Source organism: Macaca mulatta, chromosome 3, assembly GCF_049350105.2.
Source record: "Macaca mulatta isolate MMU2019108-1 chromosome 3, T2T-MMU8v2.0, whole genome shotgun sequence".
In the NCBI taxonomy this organism is placed as follows: domain Eukaryota; kingdom Metazoa; phylum Chordata; class Mammalia; order Primates; family Cercopithecidae; genus Macaca; species Macaca mulatta.
The window spans coordinates 14,117,312-14,139,270 of NC_133408.1; the positions used below are offsets into that span (position 1 = coordinate 14,117,312).

Consider the following 21,959-nt stretch of genomic DNA (forward strand, 5'->3'; position numbering starts at 1 on the left):
TTTTTGTGCCTGCTAACACAACATCCATTCTGCAGCCCATGGATCAAGGAGTCATTTCGACTTTCAAGTCTTATTATTTAAGAAATATATTTGGAAGCCAGGCACAGTGGCTCATGCCTGTAATCCCAGCACTTTGGGAGGCCAAGGCAGGCAAATCATTTGAGGTCAGGAGTTCAAGACCAGTCTAGCCAACATGGTGAAACCCTGACTCTACTAAAAAAAAAAATAACAAAAATTAGCCAGGTGTGGTGGCACTACTTGGGAGGCTGAGGCAGGAGAATCACTTGAACCTGGGAGGTGGAGGCAGCAGTGATCTGAGATCATGCCGCTGCACTTCAGCCGGGGCAACAGAGTGAGACTCCATCTTAAAAAATAAAGTAAAATAAAATAAAATAAAGAAATATATTTCATAAAGTTATAGCTGCCATAGATAGTGATTTCTCTGATGGATCTGGGCAAGGTAAATTGAAAACCTCCAGAAAGGATTCACCATTCAAAATGCCATTAAGAACATTGGTGATTCATAGGAGGAGGTCAAAATATAATATTAACAGGAGCTTGGAAGAAGCTGATTCCAACCCTCATAGATTACTTTAAGGGGTTCAAGACTTCAGTGGAGGAACTTAACTGCAGATGTGGTGGAAAGAGCAACATAACTAGAATTATTAGAAGCAGAACCTGAAGATGCGACTGAATTGCTCCAATCTCATGATAAAACTTGAACAGATGAAGAGTTGTTTCTAATGAATGAGCAAAGAAAGTAGTTTCTTGAGATGGAATTTATTCCAGTGAAGATGCTATGAACATTGTAGAAATGACAAAAAAGGATTTAGAATATTACATAAACTTAGTTGATAGAGCATAGCAGGGTTTGAAAGCATTCTAATTTTGAAAGAAATTCTTCTGTGGGTAAAATGCTACCAAACAGCATCTCATGCTACAGAGAAATCTGTCGTGAAAGGAAGAGTTAATTGATGCAGCAAACTTCATTGTCATCTTATTTCAAGAAATTGCCACAGTCGCTGCAACTCAGCAACCACTACCCTGATCGGTCAGCAGCCATCCATATCAAGGCAAGATGCTCCACCTGCAAAAGGATTATGACTTGCTGAAGGCTCTGATGATTGCCAGCATTTTTCAGCAAGTATTTAAAAATTAATCTGTGCACATTTTTTTAGACATAATGCTATCGCACACTTAATGGACTACAGTATAAACATAGTTTTTATATGCACTAGGAAACAAAAAAATTCATATGACTTGCTCTATTGTGGTTTTAACTTTATTATGGTAGTCTGGAACCAAAACTGCCTTAACTCTGTGGTATGCCTGTATACAAATACCATTGTGTTACGATTGCCTACAGTACTCCGTACAGTAACATGCTGTACAGGTTTACAGCCTGGGGTAATAGGCTACACCACATAGCTTAGGTGTATACTAGGCTACACCGTCTAGGTTTGTGCCAGTACACTGTATGATGTTCACACAACAAAACTGTCTAATGATGCACTTCTCAGAATGTACCCCAGTTGTTAAGTGACCCATGACTGTCCGACCTATAAATGACTGTCATTGCAATTACTCTGGAAAAATTAAAAAAAACAATTTATCAGTCTCAATCAGAACACCAGCCCCGGCCACAACCACTAAAGGGAGCATGACAGAAAGTGAAGTGGAAGAAGAGATGACATTTGGAAATGCCTGTTCGATGCTAGGGAAATACAATCTCTTGAATCTAAGCTTGCAACAGCCGAGGAGGTATAATTGGCTGCACAGGATCAAAGGAAGCCCAGGCTCTCATCCTGCAAAAAGTGAGGAGCTGGGCGGGCTCATAGCTCATGCCTGTAATCCCAGCACTCTGGGAGGCCGAGGCAGAGGATTGCCTGAGCCCAGGAGTTTGAGAACCGCCTGGACAATATGGTGAGTCCTTGTCTCTATAAAAAATCAAGAAATTATTTGGGTGTGGTGGCATGCACCTGTAGTCCTAGCTACTTAGTAGGCTAAGGAGGGAAGCTCGCTTGAGCCTGGGAGGTAGAGGCTGCAGTGAGCCGTGATCGCACCACTGCACTCCAGCCTGGGCAACAGAGTGAGACGGTCTCAAAAAATTTAATTTAATTTAATTTAAAAATTTATAAAATAAAATAAAAAAGTGAGGAGCTATCTGATTGGTCCCCCAAGGTATCTTCTGGTGCCAAAACCAATTTGGTTACTCCCAGAAGTGATGATGAAAGTGATGGTGACAAAAATAGCAACAGCCAACATTTGTTAAGTACACAGGGGTCAGGAGTGGAGAGTCTAAGAAATCTGCCCAACTGAACTCAGATCTGTTTGATTTCATAGTCTAAGGTAGCACACCACACCTTACAGCATTCTTAGTGATACCTAGAACAATCCCTTGCAAAAAGTAGGTAGAGATCATTGGGATCATGCTATTTTTCACTTAATATACCACAAATATTTGTCAATCAATCATTTCTTCACGGCTGCTTAACATCTCATCATTTGGAAAATCCAGCGGTCGTTTCATTAATGGGGTTTTCTCACATGTGGCCATATTTTTTTTCCCTCCCTCTCTTTTTTCTTCCCTCCCGCCTTCCTTCTTTCCAACTCAAGTCCGGCTAATTAAAAAAAAAAAAAAAATTGTAGAGATAAGGGACTCTTATGTTGCACAGGCTGGTCTTGAACTCCTGGCCTCAAGTGATCATCCTACCTTGGCCCCCCAAAGCACTGGGATTACTGGTATGAGCCACCACGCCTGACCCATTTCCTTCTTTTAAACTAATGCATCAACTGTCCAGCATGTGCAGCATTTCAAAAGTTGTTTTGCAATAACTTCTTTTTCACTAGGTTTTTTTTTTTTTTTTTTAAATTTTTTGAGATGGAGTCTCACTCTGTTGCCCAGGCTGGAGTGCAATGGCACAATCTCGGCTTGCTGCAAACTGTGTCTCCTGGGTTCAAGTGATTCTCCTGCCTCAGCCTCCCAAGTAGCTGGGATTGCAGGTATGCACCACCATGCCCAGCTAATTTTGTATTTTTAGTAGAGATGGGGTTTTGCCATGTTGGTAACGCTGGTCTCGAACTCCTGACCTCAGGTGATCCACCCACCTCAGTCTCCCAAAGTGCTGGGCCTTCACTAGGCGGAGGCTGCAGTGAGCAGAGGTCGCGCCACTGCACTCCAGCCTTGGTGACACAGTGAGACCCAGTCTCAAAGGAAAAAAAAAAGGCCGGGTGCGGTGGCTCACACCTGTAATCCCAGCACTTTGGGAGGCCAAGGCAGGTGGATCATGAGGTCAGGAGATCGAGACCATCCTGGCTAACACGGTGAAACCCCATCTCTACCAAAAATACAAAAAATTAGCCAGGCATGGTGGCGGGCGCCTGTAGTCCCAGCTACTCGGCAGGCTGAGGCAGGAGAATGGTGTGAACCTGGGAGGTGGAGCTTGTAGCGAGCCCAGATTGCGCCAGTACACTCCAGCCTGGGCGACAGAGCGAGACTCTGTCTCGAAAAAAAAAAAAAGGAAAAGAAAAAAACCCAAACAAACCCAAAAGCACAGCATAGAACAAATAAATAAATAAATAAATAAACTACAGGGGAGACAGAGAGACAGAGAAGAAAGTTAATTTTCCACAGTAAAATCTCTTGGCTATCCAGACTGAGTAGAGAAAGCACAGAAAGCTAGTGAGAAAGCCAATCAGTGTTCGAAAATGCACATCAGGAAAAAAATCAATTTAGAATATGCCCTCCTTCAATCCTTGGGACAGCTGACAGTACTGGACTATGGGCTGTAAATCAGATACAAGTATTGCATGAATGTAAAAGTTCCTGAGCTTCTCACTGTACTATGTGATGTAAGAGATGATCCTTGTTCTTGTGAAATACACACTGAAATATTACAGCACAAAGGGCATGAGAGAGAAAGAGGAAGGGAGAGAATGTGACCAACATTAAAAATTGGTGAATCTGGGCCCGGCATAGTGGCTCATGCCTGTAATCCCAGCACTTTGGGAGGCCGAGGCGGGCGGATCACGAGGTCAGGAGATCAAGGCTGGCTAACTCGGTGAAACCCCGTCTCTACTAAAAATAAAAAAAATTAGCCGGGTGTGGTGGCGGACAACTATAGTCCCAGCTACTCGGGAGGCTGAGGCAGGAGAATGGCATGAACCCGGGAGGCGGAGCTTGCAGAGAGCCAAGATCACACCACTGCACTCCAGCCTGGGTGACAGAGACTCCATCTCAAAAAAAAAAAAAAAAAAAAAAAAAAAATGGTGAATCTGGTTGTAGGCTATCTGGAAATTCTTTGTATTCTACTTAAAATTTTGAAATGTTCTGTAAGTCTGGAATTATTTGGAACTACAAGTTAAAAAACAAAAGCCAGCAACGCATAGACAAGGACTATCTTATTCATCTTTCTTCTACTTCTTCTCTGATGTAGCAGGCCTTGGGGATTTTTGTGAAATGACAGCTGGATCTGGGACCAAATATCCTCCTGCCTCATTGAAGGACTTGTCTATCTTCGTATGTTTCTGAGTCACATAGAAAGCAGGTGTGTTGGCTTGTCAGCCTTGGGCCTCCTGCTGCTGTTTGCGCCTGGCCTAAAGGTGTGTCACCTGCAGTCCAGCATGTGGCGTATGGTGGCAGGCTGCCAAGGGAGTGCTGGCACTGACTTCCTTTGCCAGGCATAGGGAAACATTGATAGGCAGGAGAGGTAGAGGGTGTTCAGATCGCTGCTGAGATGACCGTCTAGGGTGACACTCACTCTTACTTCACGGCGCCTGCTGTTGTCAGAGAATGGGGCTTTTAACAGTCAGTAGCTGTCTTACTTTTAATTTCAGGACGAAACCACGGAGAAACTGAGTGCTCATTATGTAAATTATGTGCATCGCACAGCACTGAGGCATGATGCTATAATCCGTCGGGGAACAGGTGATATATGGTAGCAAGGGGCTTCCTGACTGCTTTGCATATCTCAGTTTCTTGGGTAGCATCCACTCAACATTGTTGACTTCTAGCAATACTACTCATACCTGGAGATGACAGCAGTGGTATTTTTCTTTTAAAATATATCAACTGTGACAAACAAGCTAGGATCTGCACAGCATGAGGTTACCACTATGGCTGACTCTATCTACATACACATAACATGTCTATATCTGCCAGCAGCCCTGTGATCAACATTCAAATCACCAACCATCACAACCACAAAACCTAAAAGAGGAAAGGTGGCCACCAGAATTTCCCGGACAGGAAAAAGCTGGCAGGGAGGCTCCCTGAGGGCTGTCACAGTCACATGGTGACCGTAGGCAGACTCCCTTCCTCCTGTGGCCCAGCCCAGTAACCAGCCCAGGGCCGACTCCTCTGGTGCGTTCCTGCCAATAGTGAGGCCAGACCCACCTTAGGTACTGAGCTGTGAAAGTCAGGTTCCCTTTGGCAAAAGCAGGTGACTCCCACTGTAGAATGTTCTTGAAATTAACAGAATTCATTCTGACATTTTCAGGAGGTGGTACCATTCCTAATGCTATGAAAATATGAGAAAAACATTTACAACCTTTTTCCTCAAAACAGATGCCCATGAAAAGCCCACATCCCGCACTTGGTTCTCTTCTATGGTGAGGGAGGGAGAGAGAGACAGGTTGGCTGTGCTGAGGAGTCTAGATTTTCTTTGAACAGCCATGAGGAGAAATTTCTGGAGAGGCAGGAGTAAAGTGGGGACAGACAACGGAGCCCTGGATTTGCATGGTGGCAGAAAGGTATGAGGGGGTAGACTGGGGTACATGGATTTCAGATATATTTCCAGAGGTAAAAACAAACTGGAGACTTCCAGATACATTTGATGCCTAAAAGCTGAGGTCAATGTCCATTTTGGGCTTAAGCAGGGGTGCCCGGATTGGAGCTCAGCTGGGGAACTGACGAGTCCCATTTGAGCTGCATTAGGTTGGAGATGCTGGAGAGACGCTGAAGTAGGAATGTCAGGGAGACAGTCAGATGAATGAGCCCAGAGGTCACACCAAGAACAGATTTGGGCTAGAGACAGAAATTATTTTCAAACCTTTTCATAGAGAATTTGAAACCTGGCCAGGCACAGTGGCTCGTGCCTGACATCAGCTCTTTGGGAGGCCGAGGCGGGTGAATCACCTGAGGTCAGGAGTTTAAGACCAGCTTGGCCAACATGGTGAAACCCCATCTCTACTAAAAATACAAAAATTAGCCAGGCATAGTGGCGCACACCTGTAATTCCAGCTACTCGGGAGGCTGAGGGAGGAGAATCGCTTGAACCCGGGAGGCGGAGGTGGTGGTGAGCCGAGATCAAGCCATTGCACTCCAGCCTGGGTGACAGAGCAAAACTCTGTCTCGAAAAAAAAAAAAGAAAGAAAGAAAGAAAAAAAAGAAAGAAAAGAAAAGAAAAGAAAATTTGAAATCTACAAGCAAGTAGAAAAGTAGAAGACTATAATAAACCACCACCCATCACCCAACGGATACCAAGAGAGATATAAATGTGCGAGTCATGGGCCTATAGCCCGGGTTTAATGCCAAGGTTTGGCTGAAATCCCCCAAAGGAACAGTGCCGGGGGGGAAGGAGAGAAGAGGCCTTGGGCTTCACAATTAGCTGCATAGAGACCCGACAGAGCAGGAGGGTCCCAAGCAGAGACAGCCTGACGGGTAGGCGGGAAACCGGAGGAGTATCCCGGAAGGCCAGGGAAGAGTTCATGAGAAAGGAGGGAGGTGACCATCGTGTTATTGGAACCTAGGCAGTCAATTTAGAGGACAGAAAAGGTTTCAATGGATTTAGGTTTAGAAGCCATGGGGGGCTCTGGGGGGCAGAATCCAGATTTCAGGGTGCTCAGGCCTGAACCGGAAGGAGGGGAGGTGCAGCGGGTGATGGGAGGCACATCTGTAGGGAGGGCTGGCACTGAGGTGGGCAGACTTGGGGTCGGGGAGGGCTGTCAGAGCATCGGGGGCTGGTGGGGGCCTCCACTTGAACTGATGGTCTCCAGAAGGGCCAGATGACAGCCACGGTGGGATCCTGGGTCTTTCGGGGAAGCTACTTTACTTAGACGCCCGCCAGCAGAGAGCTGCAGGAGGACTGGGAGTTAAAAGACGCCGGGAGTCTCCCCCTGAGTTTAGGGCCCAGACGGTCTGTAATCCGGGTGCGGACGGGGCTTCCTCCTGTTACAGATCTCCGGCAGTCCCGAGGTCCCGATGGCCCGACCGGGCACTTAAGTCACTTTCATGGTGCCCAGGGATGGGATTACGGGTGGCATCTCGCGGGGCCTCCCGGTTCCCAAGCGCGCCCCCCTCCCCGCGGACCCCTCACCTGACACCAGCAGGCAGCCGCCCAGCCAGCTCCCGAGGCTCCGCGCCATGGACGGGCGCCGGGGGTGCCGCGGCTTCCTCCAGGCACACGACCCCCGGCAGCGCCTGAGAGCGCTCGTACGCGGTCGCTTCCGGGAATCAGCGGAGCGGGGCGGGGCGGGGCGGGGCGGGGAGGGGCCGGGCGATCGGGCTCCTACCCCGCTGCAGGCCCCGCCCACCAGCCCGGGTCCGCCCGCGAAGCGCGGGGCACCGGCTTGGCAGGTGCACACGAGCAAGAGGAAGGGAGCCTCGCAAACTTTGAAAGTCGCCGTCAAGTGAAATAAATACCCTACAACACCAACCCAGGACTGAGATCTGGATGCTGGAATGACGGTGGTGGTGGTGGCTTTCAGTATTCCCCAGGTTTTGTCCGGAGCACCGGCACGCCCTCTCTTAAAGTCCTCTCTCCGCATAGGTGAGTTAAAAGCATTCCATCAGCAAATCCAGTTTGAGGGTCTTCTTTACCCTTCTCCTCTCCAGGGATAAACAACACAAAGCCCAGTCATTTTTACGCAAATAACTAGTTTCTTTCAGGGACTACTGAGAAAACGTTAATTTCCTCTTTTTAACTTGATGAGTGGTGAGATGGGAAAATCCAGAGCTGTCCAATGTCTTGGGTAATCTACAGCATCGCCTGATGTCTGACGCTAGGACACCACGTAAAGTCAAGCCAAGGGAAGTGAATGCGCCCTAGGCCCCTGCAGGCCACCAGAAGAGCTAGAGGGAGTTGGTGCAATTCTAGAGATGCCAGCAGGTGCACCAATCTGTGGCACACATACACTCTCCAATGGAAAACAACTCAAGACCACACCAAGTTTGTATTAAAAAGTATTGTTGTATTACTTTTTACCAACCTCCAACCATTATACAAAATTAAAAATACACACACACACACACACACACACACACACACACACACTCACAAACAGCCATAGAACTTATCCCAAAAGATCAACCCGGAAATCTTTCAGAATATGACAGATGCATTGAGAAGGCAGAGAAATTGATTACACATACAAAAGGTCGCTTTCCTATGGAATTTCATTAGATTAAATAAGGTGTTCCCTCCTCACAGTCCTATCCTTTTGCGCAATCATATAAATAATCTAGTTAAAGTCCTTGAACTATGACTTGTATAATTTTTAGTTTTCCCCTTTTGAAGGGGCCTAAGAGAAAGGTTTGAGAAACCGGCTCTTGGGGGGTGGGGAAAGGTAAGGGGTAAGAGGGTCCTGTGCCTTTCATTCAACCTGGGAGTTTCTCAGGGTTGCAGCCTTTCCACCTGAGTGTTTATTCTTATACATTTTCTCATCTTTCTCCTGGGTTCATAGGATCCTGGAGATTACCTAGTCCAATCCTTTTGTTTCAGAAACAAAAAACCTGAGGCTCAGAGAGGCTAAGTCAAATGCCTAGGGTCACACAGGGCAACTGTGGGAGGTGGATCCTTGAGTCCCAGTCCTTTAAACTGGTTGCCACATGACATTCTAGAACCTTTCCCCCCAACCCCCTTTTTAATGACAGGGTCTGGCTCTGCCACCTAGGCTGGAGTGCAGTGGCGTGATCTTGGCTCACTGCAACCTCTACCTCCTGGGCTCAAGCCATTCTCCCTCCTCAGCCTCCCAAGTAGCTGGGACAACAGGCACATGCTACTACGCCCAGTTAATTTTTGTAATTTTGTTCTGTAGAGACAGATTTGCCATGTTGCTCAGGCTGGTCTCGAATTCCTGGTCTCAAGCAATACGCCTGCTTAGGCCTCCCAAAGTGCTGGGATTACAGGTAGATTGCTCCCAGTCAGGCTTCCCTTCCCCCACCCGCACCCCCCTAACCTGGCCTAGATTCACAGGAACTGTAATCACAGCTGATACACTCGATTCGGAATCAGCACAGAGAGCACTCTGAAAATTGTCAAATAGGGTCTCTGAAACTTGTATGTATTAAATCAGGTGTTCCCTCCTCACAGTCCTATTCTTTTGCACAATCATATAAATAATCTGGTTAAAGTCCTTGAACTATAACTTGTATAATTGTTAGTTTTCCCCTTTTGAAGGGGCCTAAGAGAAAGGTTTGAAGGTTCAAGATCTTCTCCTGAAGACCCTGAAGCACCTTTGCTCTTTTTTTTAACCTTAAAATATGGCACTCAGGTTTTTATCCCTCTCCCCGACGCCATGTTTCCTTTCTGTATTAGTCATGTGCCTGATCCTAGAGTCTGTTTTCCCCACTTTAACTGGCGAGGGCTGGACAAGGTGGAATTCCAAGTGCAGGAGACAGGATGTGACATAGGTGAGATGCCCACGGCTCACTGACTGAAACTTCGATGGCTCTTCCCTGTTTCCTTGTGCAGGGCCCCCCTTCTCTCCAGGGGCTCCCCTGGCTCTCCTCCTCCTTTCCTGCCTGCTTTGCAGCTCTTGCTACTATTTTCCTTTTCTTTCACTGCTCCCACCCTGGCCCAATTTATTTCCCAGAAATATCACAGGGCCAGCTGGGCGCAGCGGCTCACCCCTGTAATCCCAGCACTTTTCGAGGCTGAGGAGGGTGGATCACTTGAGGTCAGGAGTTAGAGATCAGCCTGGCCAACACGGTGAAATCCCGTCTCTACTAAAAATACAATCATTTGCCAGGCGTGGTGGTGGGCGCCTGTAGTTCCAGCTACTCGCGAGGGAGGCTGAGGCAGGAGAATCACTTGAACCCGGGAGGCAGATGTTGCAGTGAGCCGAGATCACGCCATTGCGCTCCAGCTTGGGTGACAGAATGAGACTCTGTCTCAAAAAAAAAAAAAAAAGAGAAAAGAAAAGAAATATCATAGGGTCCTGGACCACCTCTGAAACCACAGAGAACCCTGCTCCCTGGTAAACATGATGCAGAAACATCTTAAGTGCATTAGTGTAAAGGGGAGGTGCACACGTGCTTCCTTCAAAGTCCATCACTTTGAATATGTAAACAATGCACTCAATGATACTATGGTCCCCATACTGGGAATCTGCATAGGTGATGCCGCCTGGAAGAATGGAGTACCCTACAGTTCCCTACCTCTTCCCTTGGAGAACACTTGCAGATGATAAGGCAGCAAGTTAGGGTGCAGGGAGACAGAACCCTATAGGTGCTTGTCTGTCCAAGTTCATTCAATAGTTTTGGAGTCATCTCATTATATAACCATCCCCAAGGTCAACATCTGACTCAGAAGTGTCACTTTGATCAGATGGAGCATCTTCAGATTGCAGGCCCTCTGAAGAGGGGCTGGGAAAGGTTGGCTGTGTCCCTTCCCCACTGGCCAGCAAATGGCTTGACTGCACATTGTCAGGATCTTCTGGGTCAACCATCTCTTCCGGATGAGATGATACCATCAGAGGAGCTTCTTCTAAGTCGTCACTGTCCTCGTCATCAAGAACCCTCAAAAATACAGAGTTTAAATCCACATTGAAGGTAATTCTGCCCCCAGACCCCTCAGTGGAGCTGTAGTCCTCTTCGGGAAAGGGGTCCTGGAGCGGACTCGCTCTCCTCTCACAGGGCGCACTCAAGAGCTCCAACCGCTGAGGGCTGCACTTTGGCGTCGTGGGGAGCTCCACATCAACCTCAGGCAGGTCAGGCTCCTCCTCGGAGTCTGGGTCTGTAAACTGGGATTCTGTAGAGGTGGCGGAGGTCTGACCCAGAGGCCTCACAGTCAGTCCATGCATGGTATAGCCACCGCCACTTGTCCTGAGTGCTGCCTCAGTATCACTGTCACTTTCATCATCATAATTATAATCCCACACTTTCTTCTTTCTGTTGATGTAAATGACCTCCACTATATCCATGGCTTCCAACGGTGGCAGGTTAGGAAATGGGCAGGCTAAAAAGTTATGAAAATTCTTAAAAAAAGAAAAAAAAAGAGAGAGTCCGTATCAGCTATGACTGTTTGCTCTTTATTTTTTACATAATAAAACTTAATCACTGGGGCTCAGGGATGCACGCTTGTAATTCCAGCTACTGGGGAAGCTTAGGCAGAACGACTGTTTGAGCTCAGGAGTTTCAGACTGTAGTGCATTATGATCGCGCCTGTGAACAGCCACTGCACTCCAGCCCTTAGCAAGACTTTGCCTCTAAAAAAATAAAAAATAAACTTAATGAGATTGACTGAACGATGATGCAGATGACGATGATGATAACAGCAATAATAACAGCTAACAGTTACACCATTTGCTGGGCACGACTCTTGGTGCTTAATATATAATTTACTTTCCCTCACAATTGCTCTATGAAGTAGACTTACTATTCTTTTTTTTTTTTTTTTTTTTTTTTGAGATGGAGTCTCGCTGTGTTTCCCAGGTTGGAGTGCAGTGGCACGATCTCAGCTCACTGCAATCACCACCTCCCAGGTTCAAGCAATTCTCTGCCTCAGCCTCCTGAGTAGATGGGATTAGAGGTGCCCACCACTACACCCGGCTAATTTTTGTATTTTTAGTAGAGACGGGGTTTCACCATGTTGGCAAGGCTGGTCTTGAACTCCCGACCTCGTGATCTACCTGCCTCGGCCTCCCAAAGTGCTGGGTTTATAGGCGTGAGCCACTGCGCCTGGCCAGGCTTACTATTCTTATGCCCACTTTATAGATGAGAAAATGAGGCGCAGAGGTTAGGAAACTTGCTCAGGGTTCATGACTAGTGAGTGGGAGCAACTGCCTTTCAAACCAGGCAGGCTGCTGGCCTCAGAGACTTTGCTCTGACTGACTCCTCTTAACTTCCTCTCCTTTGGCTGCTTCTTTATATTTTTAAGTTATTTATATATTTTTAGAACTAGGGTCTCACTCTGTCACTGAGGCTGGAGTGCAGTGGTGTGATCACAGTTCACTGCAGCCTCCACCTCCTGGGCTCAAGCAATCCTCTCACCACATCCTCCTGAGTAGCTGAGACCACAGGCATGTGCCACCACGCCTGGCTAATTTATTTTTATTTTCTCTAAGAAGAGGTTTCCCTATATTGCCCAGGCTGGTCTCGAACTCCTGGGCTCAAGTGATCCGCCTGCCTCGGCCTCCCAACCGTGCCCAGCCCTTTTTAAATCTTTTCATAGGATAAATCCACTTTGTGTATATGTTCCACTGACGTAATCCAAAATAAAAAGACGATCCATATAAAAATGTTTATTGTACTATTCATCATGACCAAAGAAAGAAAGAAAAGGGAAAGAAAAAGAAATCCAAATGCCCTATAGCTGAGAAACGGTTAAATGAAAAATGGTATGTTAATAATAATGAAATTCTACCTGGTCATTATAAATTATAGGTGATGAAGTATAAAACAAACAAAAACACACAAACAAAAAAACATTGCTGGGCACGGTGGCTCACACCTGTAATCCCAAAACTTTGGGAGGCCAAGGCGGGTGGATCACTTGAAGTCAGGAGTTCAAGATCAGCCTGGCCAACATAGCAAAACCCTGTCTCTACTAAAAATGCAAAAATTAGCCAGGTATGGTAGCGCATGCCTGTAGTCCCAGCTACTTGAAAGGCTGAGGCATGAGAATTGCTTGAGCCCGGGAGGCAGTTACAGTGAGCTGAGACCACGCCATGGTACTCCAGCCTGGGTGACAGAGTGAGACTCTGTCTCAAAAAAAAGAAAGAAAGAAAGAAAGAAAACATAAAATGCACAGATACACTTACAACTGCAAAATATATATTTATAGGGATGGAAAAGAACTCAGAGTGAGAAAGCATTTTGGTTTTTATAGAAAATGAGATTTTCTTCTGTGAAAATATTTATATAAATACAAATTCTTAAGTTAAAATAAAAAACAAAGGTAGAAAAACAAAAACAAAAACAAAAAAAAACTACCTACCAAGACTTTGGGGAGGCTGTTTCTTAAGCATATATAACCAATCCATTTCAGTGTCACTATGGTGCTTATCAAGACCAACGCTATCAAAAACACAGTAATTATTCCTCCTACTTTGGCAGATTCTGCTGATTCTGTTGATGAAAAATTAAATGACTTTAATTCAAAAAAATGCAATAAACAATTGCAGATGGAAATAAATGTACATTGGTCTGGTGTTACAAGGTGATCAAGAAACCAAAGGTTTGAAAAAACAGTTTTATATGGAGAAATACCGAAGACTGGAGAATAATCTAAGTGTGCATTTTTTAAACAATAACACAGACTTAGCTTTTAAAAGTAAAATTTCCTTCAGTTTCTGTTCTGTAACTGCACTGTCCAGTGGAGTAGCCACTGGCTGCAGTTGGCTGAATTTAAATGATCAAAATTAAATCGAATTAAGAGCTCGGTCTCTCAGTCACGTGAGACACATCTCAAACGTTCGGTAGCCACACTGGTTAGCATGCGCTGCGGGCAGGAAGAAGTGGGGAAGGAAAGTTTGCTTGAAAACAACCAACTGGGTCATTCTGAGGCTGGACTTTAGCCATGCCAGGGCCCCAAATCAGGGCTCTGCAGAACCCGCCTTGCTCTATTAACAGTTCCCCTTTGTTTCTCATCAAGATTCCTTTTGGAAAATTTCAACTTTCTGACTGACTATCGTTATTTTGCTGAAGTACGACCAGACCGAGAAATCAGTAGTTAAATCACTGAGGCTCTCTTGCACTTCCAGAAAGGTCTTCATTAGTATTAATCCTGGAACTATAGCCTCAGGCAAAAATAGATAGAGGGGAGAAAAAAGGAAATCAAAATGCATTATGTACTCTAAGTCTTCCAGAAGGTTAAGGAGTGAATAAAAAGACGTTCAGTAAACCCTTGCACTGCTAGGTAGCACAGGGTTCAAGAATCCACTCTCACCCCAATCAAGAGAGTGTGAAGGATTGTCATATCAATGACAGTTCCAGAATCGGATCTAGCCACAGAGGCACACCTGTACGATACGAAATTCTGACATGTATAGAGTTTACATTCTTGAAAGGGGTAATGTAAACCAAAATGATTTCACTGGTGAAGGAATGGCGTAATACAGAGATTGTGACTCACGTACCCATCCAACTTGCATATAACAGCTACAAAGAACTCTATGTCATCTATCTAATAGGACATCCTCCAAACCAAATTGTGTAAATTGTAGTTAATATGCTAGAATAATACTCCTCAATTTGGGGTATTCTCATGAGTCTGAGAATTCTTCAGGAGAACTTAGAATTTTTGTTTGTTTTCAGCTTGCTGATAATCTAAAACATACAAATCTCACTTGTGGTCATGACAATTATACATGCATGCTATTTTAAAATATTCATATTTGAAAAGAGATGAATCCGGTCAATGTTCCTACTCAGAAAGGAGAAGCTGTGATTGGGTGTTACGGCTGTTAACTATCTTCTTCATGAAAGATGGGCCAGATCAACCCATCTTGGGAAGGAGAGACCAGGTCGCGTCTTAAAAATTTGGCCTTGGACAAACAAACCTGTCTGTCTCTGGATTCATTGTGGAGATATTTTAAACAAAAAATTAGAAACCTCACAAGCAGGGGGCTGAACTGAGCAACCGGGTTGGTAATATCTGATCACTATGATCTTTAATGGAAAAGAGAAAGAACTTTGTGAAAAGATTGGTGACGACTAATATCAGTCTCGTATAGTTCCTCCCATACTTACCTCTCTGGAACAAGCAAGACTGCCCCTCCCCTGGGTGACTGCAGTAATCAGCCCAGGGGTCACCTGGTTCCTACTTCAAGGCATGTGGATGTTCCCTTTACATCCTAAGTCAGATCCCGGGGAGCAACCTGCTCACAACCTTCTGAGGGCCCCCATCTCTTGCAACGGCTTCTAAGTTCTACATCATTCAGGCTCCTCCATCCTCTCTGACGCGAACTATTACTATTCTTCCCTTGTTCAGTTCACTCCTGCCGTGCCGTGCCAGGCATATCCTGCCTCGGGGACCTGGCACTTGCTGAACCCCGCATATGGAACTCCCTCCCCGATATGTCTGCGTGACTCACTCCCTCACCCTGTGTTTCTTTCCCATTACCACTGTAACAAATGATGACAAAGTCCATGTCATAAAACGATACAAATATATTAATAGTTCTGGAGGTCAGAAATCCAAAATGGGTTTCACTGGGATAAAAAATATCAAGGTGTTGGCAGGACTGCACTCCTTCTGGAGGCTCTGGGGGAAAACCCATTTCTTTGCCTTTCCCAGCTTCTAGAGGCCACTTGCACTCCTTTGCCCATGGCCCCCTCTTTCATCCTTACTCTCTGACCTCTGCTGCTGCTGTCAGAGCTCCTTCTCTGCCTCTGAGTCTCCTGCTTCTCTTTTTTTTGAGACAGAGTCTCGCTCTGTAGCCCAGGCTGGAGTACAATGGCACCATCTTGGCTCACTGCAACCTCCGCCTCCCGGGTTCAAGTGATTCTCCTGGCTCAGCCTCCCAAGTAGCTGGGACTACAGGCGCATGTCACCATGCCTCACTAATTTTTGTATTTTTAGTGGAGATGGGGTTTTACCACGTTGGCTAAGCTGAACTCGAACGCCTGACCTCAGGTGATTCACCTGGCTCGGCCTCCCAAAGTGCTAGGATTACAGGCATGAGCCACGGTGCCCAGCCAAGATCTTCAATTTCATCACACCCACAAGCCCCTTTGGCATAGAGGTTAGTCTGTTCACATATCTGGGATTAGGATGTAGACTAGACATCTTTGGGGGCCATTATTCTGCTTACCACATCTCCCTTGGGTCTTTACTCAAACGCTACCTTCTCAGGAACGCCCTCTCAGGCCATCTGTGGTGGATGCTGTGGGTGGCCGGCTCATGTCCCCTTTTCCAGTCAGTGCACACCCACTACTGCTGCTGCACATATCTGCTTATATATCTCAGAGCTGATCCTTCTCTAAGTGACAGGTGAGGCCAACTGGATTTCCTGGGTGGAGTGGGGACTTGGGGAACTTTCCTGTCTTGCAAGAGGACTGTAAAATGCACCAATCAGGAACATTTTTGTCTCACAAGAGGATTGTAAAATGTACCAATCAGCGCTCTGTATAACACACCAATCAGCGCTCTGTAAAATGCACCAATCAGCACTCTGTAAAATACACCAATCAGTGCTCTGTAAAATGCACCAATCATCAGGATCCTAAAAGTAGCCAATCACGGGGAGGACTGAAAAAAGGGCACTCTGATAGGACAGAAACGAACATGGGAAAGGACAATAAGGGAATAAAAGCTGGCCATGTCCAGCCAGCAGTGGCAGCCCCCTCAGGTCCCTTTCCAAGCTGTGAAAGCTTTGTCCTTTTGCTCTTTACAATAAACCATGCTACTGCTCACTCTTTGGGTCTGTGCCATCTTTAAGAGCTATAACACTCACCACAAAGGTTCATGGCTCCATTCTTGAAGTCAGCAAGACCACGAACCCACTGGCAGGAACCAACTCTGGACACATAAGGAATTGCCCTTGCCCAAAAGGGGGCTGCCTCATCTGGAGGCCATGCCATAGATCACCACCAGTAACTGACTGGCTGCTGACTTGAAGACATGGTTCATGCTTCAGAGAACCCCTTGGGATCAGGCTTAGCTGAGAGCCACATGCTTGCTTAATTTCTCTCTCCCCATCCCTACCTGTTCCCTCTTTCCCCTTCTCCTAAGATGCCCCCACCAATAAATCACACTTAAAAATGAATTCACATCCCAGGTTCTGCTTCTAGCAAATGCAAATCAAGACACTGTCCTATTAAAAATAGCAACCCACTCTCCTCCACCTGACATCCCCCTTACCTCCTTTCCTGCATAATTTTTTTCCATGGTACTTACTTAACATACAATCTATTTTACATGTTGATCTTGTTCTGTCTCCTAATGCAATGTAAGCTCCACAAGGTGAGAAGTTTTTATCTGTTTTCTTCACTGCTAAATCCTCAATATCCAGAAAAGAATCTGGCTCATAAGAGGCCCCCAATAAACATTTGTCAAATGAATGAACAGAGCTTTTCCTTAGGGCCTAAATATTAATAAAAGAGCCACACAATTAATTTTAGGGCTTGACAAGGGGAAGGTGTTTATCCAGATCTCTGGGCTAAAATCCCCCCATATCAGTCTGCCCTAGGATCGCAGTGCTTACTGCTGAGCCTATGTTAATGCTGGTCTCAGGCTATCCTTCCAAGACCCCTCACCATCCAAACCTGTCTGGTGTCTGAGTTTGGCTAGTTGAGAGTAGGTCAGATGGCAAGCAGAGAGTGGCAGAGGTCACGTTACCTGAACCTATTTGCTTCCTGAGTTTCAAACAAGAATTTGACATCAGGTACAGTATTTGGATAATTAGAGAGTGTGGCACTTGACCTGTCTTGGGTAATAATCAAAGAATGAGGGCTGACTTGATGTGCAGCATGACGTGTTCACACCAAGTAAAAATGGAATAACCCGAGAGGATGTTGTTATGTTTCACCTCGGTAGGTGAAATGGAAAAGAGTCAGGGGAGAAAGTGAGTCATCACAGAGTTCATCAGCCTTCAAGGAGCTTGTGCCTTCTCAGTCAGCAACACGTTCACCTTGGAACTGGGAACTGAGTTTCAACGGTAGACACCATCTGTCTACCAGGTCACTAATTTCAGTTTTTATTGTCTATAGGAGTTTTGTTTTTATGTAAGATCAATGATATAATAAAACATACATATATATCCAGTCTTTGTCCCTAGCTCCTGGAGCAGAGTTTCAAAAATCTGTGGAATTTCCTCAACGATAGGAGTGTCTTTTGTCCACAAGCCCCTTTAGGGGCCATATATGAGTTTATGCTTGTGAGGCGACGGGGCGGGGTGTGGACAGCTTCAGGATGAGGGCTGGTCCCTAGGAAAACTAACCACATATGATCAGACGGTTGGAACTGCCAGGTCCCCCATTTGACCTCTATCCAAGGAGGGGAGTGGGCTGGAGACTGAGATCAATCCTGCAGCCAGTAATTTAATCAATCACACCTACATAATGAAACCCAATACAAACTGTGAACACCAAGGGTTGGGGAGCCCCCAAATTCATGAACATATGGATGCACAGAGAGGGTGGTACACCCTGATTCCCCAGGGACAGAAGCTCCTGCACTTGGGATCCTTCCAGACCTTGTCCTGTGCACACCTCTTCAATGGCTGTCCCTCAATTCCTTTATAATAAAGTGGTAATCATAACACTTTCCCGAGTTCTCTGAGTCATTTTAGCGAAGTATCAAACCTAAAGGGAGGTCATGGGAACTCCCGAATTTGTAGCCAGGTCAGATGGAAGTGCAGGTAACCTTGTCACCCAGGACTTGTGGCTGGCGTCTGAAGTGGGGGCAGGCAGTTTTGTGGGACTGAGCCTTTCACCTGTGGGGTCTGTGCTAACCTCGGGTAGTGTCAGAAATGAACTGAATCATTGGACAACTAGTTAGTGTCAGATAGCTGGTGTTAGAACAAAGATATGCACATTTATTTTCCATTTATATTTCTGAAAGAGCTATAGTCAGATAGAATCTATATGTAGTTTTAGGTTTGCCTGTATTTTGTTGACATAAAAATAACTTAAGCTAAAGGTGTCTGAGATGTTCTTTCCTTTAGAACCAGTCTATGCATCATCTGGTCTTGAGGAACACTAGAGAATCAAATCATACTGCCCTGTAGTGAAGCCAACACACAGCACTGTTATGTGCTAGGCAACGTTCCGTAGCTCACTTCATTCACAAATGACCATATCACTTTGTCAATGAAAAGAGCCAAAGTCAGTAACATACTTGAAGAGATTTAGTCTGAGCCAAATACAAGTGACCAATGGCCCATGACACAGCCCCAGGAGATCCCGAGAACCCTTGGTCAGAGTGCAGCTTGGTTTTATACATTTTAGGGAGACATAAGGCATCAGTCAATGCATGTAAGACGTACACTGGTTCAATCTGGAAAGGTGGGACAACTCGAAGTGGGGGCTTCCAGGTCATAGATAGATTCAAAGATTTCCTGATTAAAGACTTGGAATTAATAAAAGGAAGCATCTGGATTAAGACAAAGGGTTGTGGAGGCCACGGTTCCTATTATGCAGATGAAGCCTCTGGTAGCAGGCTTCAGAGAGAATAGATTGTAAATGTTTCTTACCGGACTTAAAAAAGTACCAGACTCTTAGTGAATTCTCTCTTGGATCAGGAAGAAGACCTGGACTGGGAAGGGGGTTCTTTATAGAAAGCAGATTTTCCCTGCAAGAGACAGCTTTGCAGGGCCATTTTAAATATGTCAAATAAATGTATTTTGGGGTAAAATACTTTGATTTCTTTTAGGGCCTGCTACCCATCATGTTGGTATTAGTGCTATAAAGCGTCTTTTTGTCTTAAGGTTTCTGTTTTAACATTAGTGCTGGCCAGCTGTGCCTGAATTCCAAAGGTAGGAAGGTACAGTGAGGCATGTCTGGACCACTCATTCCCATCATGACCTGAACTGGTGTTTCATTTACTTTACTGTATTTGGCCCTTGTCCAAGAGGAGGGGTCCATTCAGTTGGTTGGAGGGCTTAGAATTTTATTTTGGTTTACAACTAAAGTAATTTCTTTATAGATCCTACCTTATTTTTATTCTGGTAAATCAGAACATTAAAGATACTTCCATTGGTGTCAGAGGCATTTGAGCCAGAGCAACTCCATCTTGAATCGAAGCTGGGTAAAATGAGGCTGGGACCCATTGGGCTGCATTCCCAGACAGTTAAGGCATTGTAACTTACAGGATGAGATAGGAGGTGGGCACAAGATACAGGTCATAAAGACCTTGCTGATAAAACAGACTGCAGTAAAGCCGGCCAGAACCCACCAAAACCAAGATGGTTGTCCTCACTGCTACACTCTCACCAGCACCATGAGTTTACAAATGCCACGGCAATGTCAGGAAGTTACCCTACATGGTCTAAAAGGGAGAGGCATGAATAATCTACCCCTTGTTTAGCATATCATCAAGAAATAATCATAAACATGGGCAACCAGCAGCCCTTGGGGCTGCTCTGTCTACGGAGTAGCCATTCTTTATTCCTTTACTTTCCTAATAAACTTGCTTTCACTTTATGGACTCGCCCTGAATTCTTTCTTGTGCAAGATCCAAGAACCCTCTTTTGGGGTCTGGATTGGGATCCCTTTCCCCTAACACTGGGGTTGGGACATTTAGAAGGGCTTCTTTGAGGAAGACTTGCATAGCTTCTCACTTTTGGTAAAATAGGTGGAGACTTGGCTACTTCCTGAGAAAACAATCAGCAGGGAGTTCCGAGATTTGATTGTTCTCACTCCCAAGGGGAGGAAGGTTTGGGATCACACTGTTTACTGTTCTGATGTCTGTGTAACAGAAAGGTGTTCAGCCTTCATTAGTGATTTTCTCGCACACCCTGGCAAGGGTCCCTTTCATCTATGAGCTACAGCTGATGCCAGATCACATCTATGAACTGCACCCAACCTCGCTGCTTCCACCTTTTCACCCCTTAATGCCACTGTATGCCACTGTCTCAAGCAGCTCCACCTCTTCTGGCATTTGGCTTCAGCAACGGCCACACTAAGGGCACACGGCGCTGAATTTAATCCTGACTCCCTGAAATAAAAGCATTTCCATTTCAAGACTTCTGATCTCATCGAGTAGTATCTGGTTGTCTTTTGGTATGACAACATAAAAGTGACGCTACCAGATTGTACACACGAATCAACAGAAAATACCTCTGGGAGGTGCCATTATTGGAAGAAAGACCTTTAGTGCTCCACGAATTTCCGATTCTTTTCTTTAAATAGGCTTGCCCTCAGAGTAAAAGCATGAATACTCAAAACACGAATTTAAAAAAATGAACATACCTGATTCCTGGCCAGGTTGAAGGAGGGTGCATTTTAAGGGAGACTTTATGACTGCCTGCTCATCGTTATGATCGAAATAAACAGATACACAGTAGTTTGTGTTTGGAATTAACTTGTCAATGATATAGGTGAAATTTCCACTCATGTTTCCTTTTATTGTGGGTTTATGCTGTAAAAATAAGCAAAAAATCAGTAAGACTCTGAGAATTTCATTTAGAGGCAGGACTTAAGAATCTCTTTTGGGATTTGTCTTCAAATCTCAAACAGGGTTAGATTTATCACAGGCTTGGTAAGAAAAAGGATTTATAAGTCACCTGGAGTACGTAAGCTATCAGAAAACTACACCTACATGCACTTATATACACCCGCACACACACATATTTTACACCCATGAAATCTAGTCTAGCAACTTCATTTTACAAATGAGATAAAAGTCTTCAAAGAGGAATAAAAGTCTCTGTGACATCATTTTTACATGATTATCTTCTCTCATGGACAGCGTGTGTCTACTTTACACTTGAGAAAGTGCCTTCATAACATTAACTCTTTTGACTTTCAAAACAGTCTGCAAAATAGGCATTCTCTCCATTCAACGGATGAGAAAACTGTAGCTCAGTGTGGCTAAGTAACTTCTCCAAGGTCACAGAGCTTGTCTGTGACAAAACTGACGTCTAGTTTCTCATCTTCTCCCTTTATCGATAGATAGATAGATAGATAGATAGATAGATAGATAGATAGATAGATGGGGGTCTCACTCTATTGCCCAGGCTGGAGTGCAGTGGCACGATCTTGGCTCACTGCAACCTCCAACTCCTGGGTTCAAGAGATTCTCTTGCCTCAGCCTCCTGAGTAGCTGGGATTATAGGCGCCTGCCACCATGCCTGGC

At 45.4% G+C, this 21,959-nt stretch overlaps 2 protein-coding genes across 13 annotated transcripts in view; both read right to left on the minus strand.

Moving 5' to 3' along the window:
* Positions 1-7,458, minus strand: part of IL10RB (interleukin 10 receptor subunit beta) — a 33,430-nt gene extending 25,972 nt beyond the window's left edge. For 2 of the 3 annotated variants that reach the window (XM_015133000.3, XM_028845356.2), the window contains exons 1-2: positions 7,317-7,458; positions 5,396-5,519 (exon numbers count right to left, since the gene is read on the minus strand). In XM_015133000.3, the coding sequence (XP_014988486.2) occupies positions 5,396-5,519; positions 7,317-7,365 (173 nt within the window). In that variant the 5' untranslated portion in view covers positions 7,366-7,458. Of the gene's footprint in view, positions 1-5,395; positions 5,590-7,316 lie in introns of those variants that run through there. The other variant, XM_028845357.2, reaches the window with a different exon arrangement.
* Positions 7,459-8,169: 711 nt separating this feature from the next.
* IFNAR2 (interferon alpha and beta receptor subunit 2) overlaps positions 8,170-21,959 on the minus strand; it is a 36,568-nt gene continuing 22,778 nt past the window's right edge. For 3 of the 10 annotated variants that reach the window (XM_077995813.1, XM_015132995.3, XM_001092342.5), the window contains 3 exons: positions 21,074-21,242; positions 13,158-13,288; positions 8,170-11,196 (listed from right to left, as the gene is read on the minus strand). In XM_077995813.1, coding sequence (XP_077851939.1) covers positions 10,486-11,196; positions 13,158-13,288; positions 21,074-21,242 — 1,011 coding nt within the window. In that variant the 3' untranslated portion in view covers positions 8,170-10,485. Of the gene's footprint in view, positions 11,197-11,231; positions 11,428-13,157; positions 13,289-21,073; positions 21,243-21,959 lie in introns of those variants that run through there. The other 7 variants (XM_077995814.1, XM_015132996.3, XM_077995815.1 and 4 more) reach the window with 3 other exon arrangements.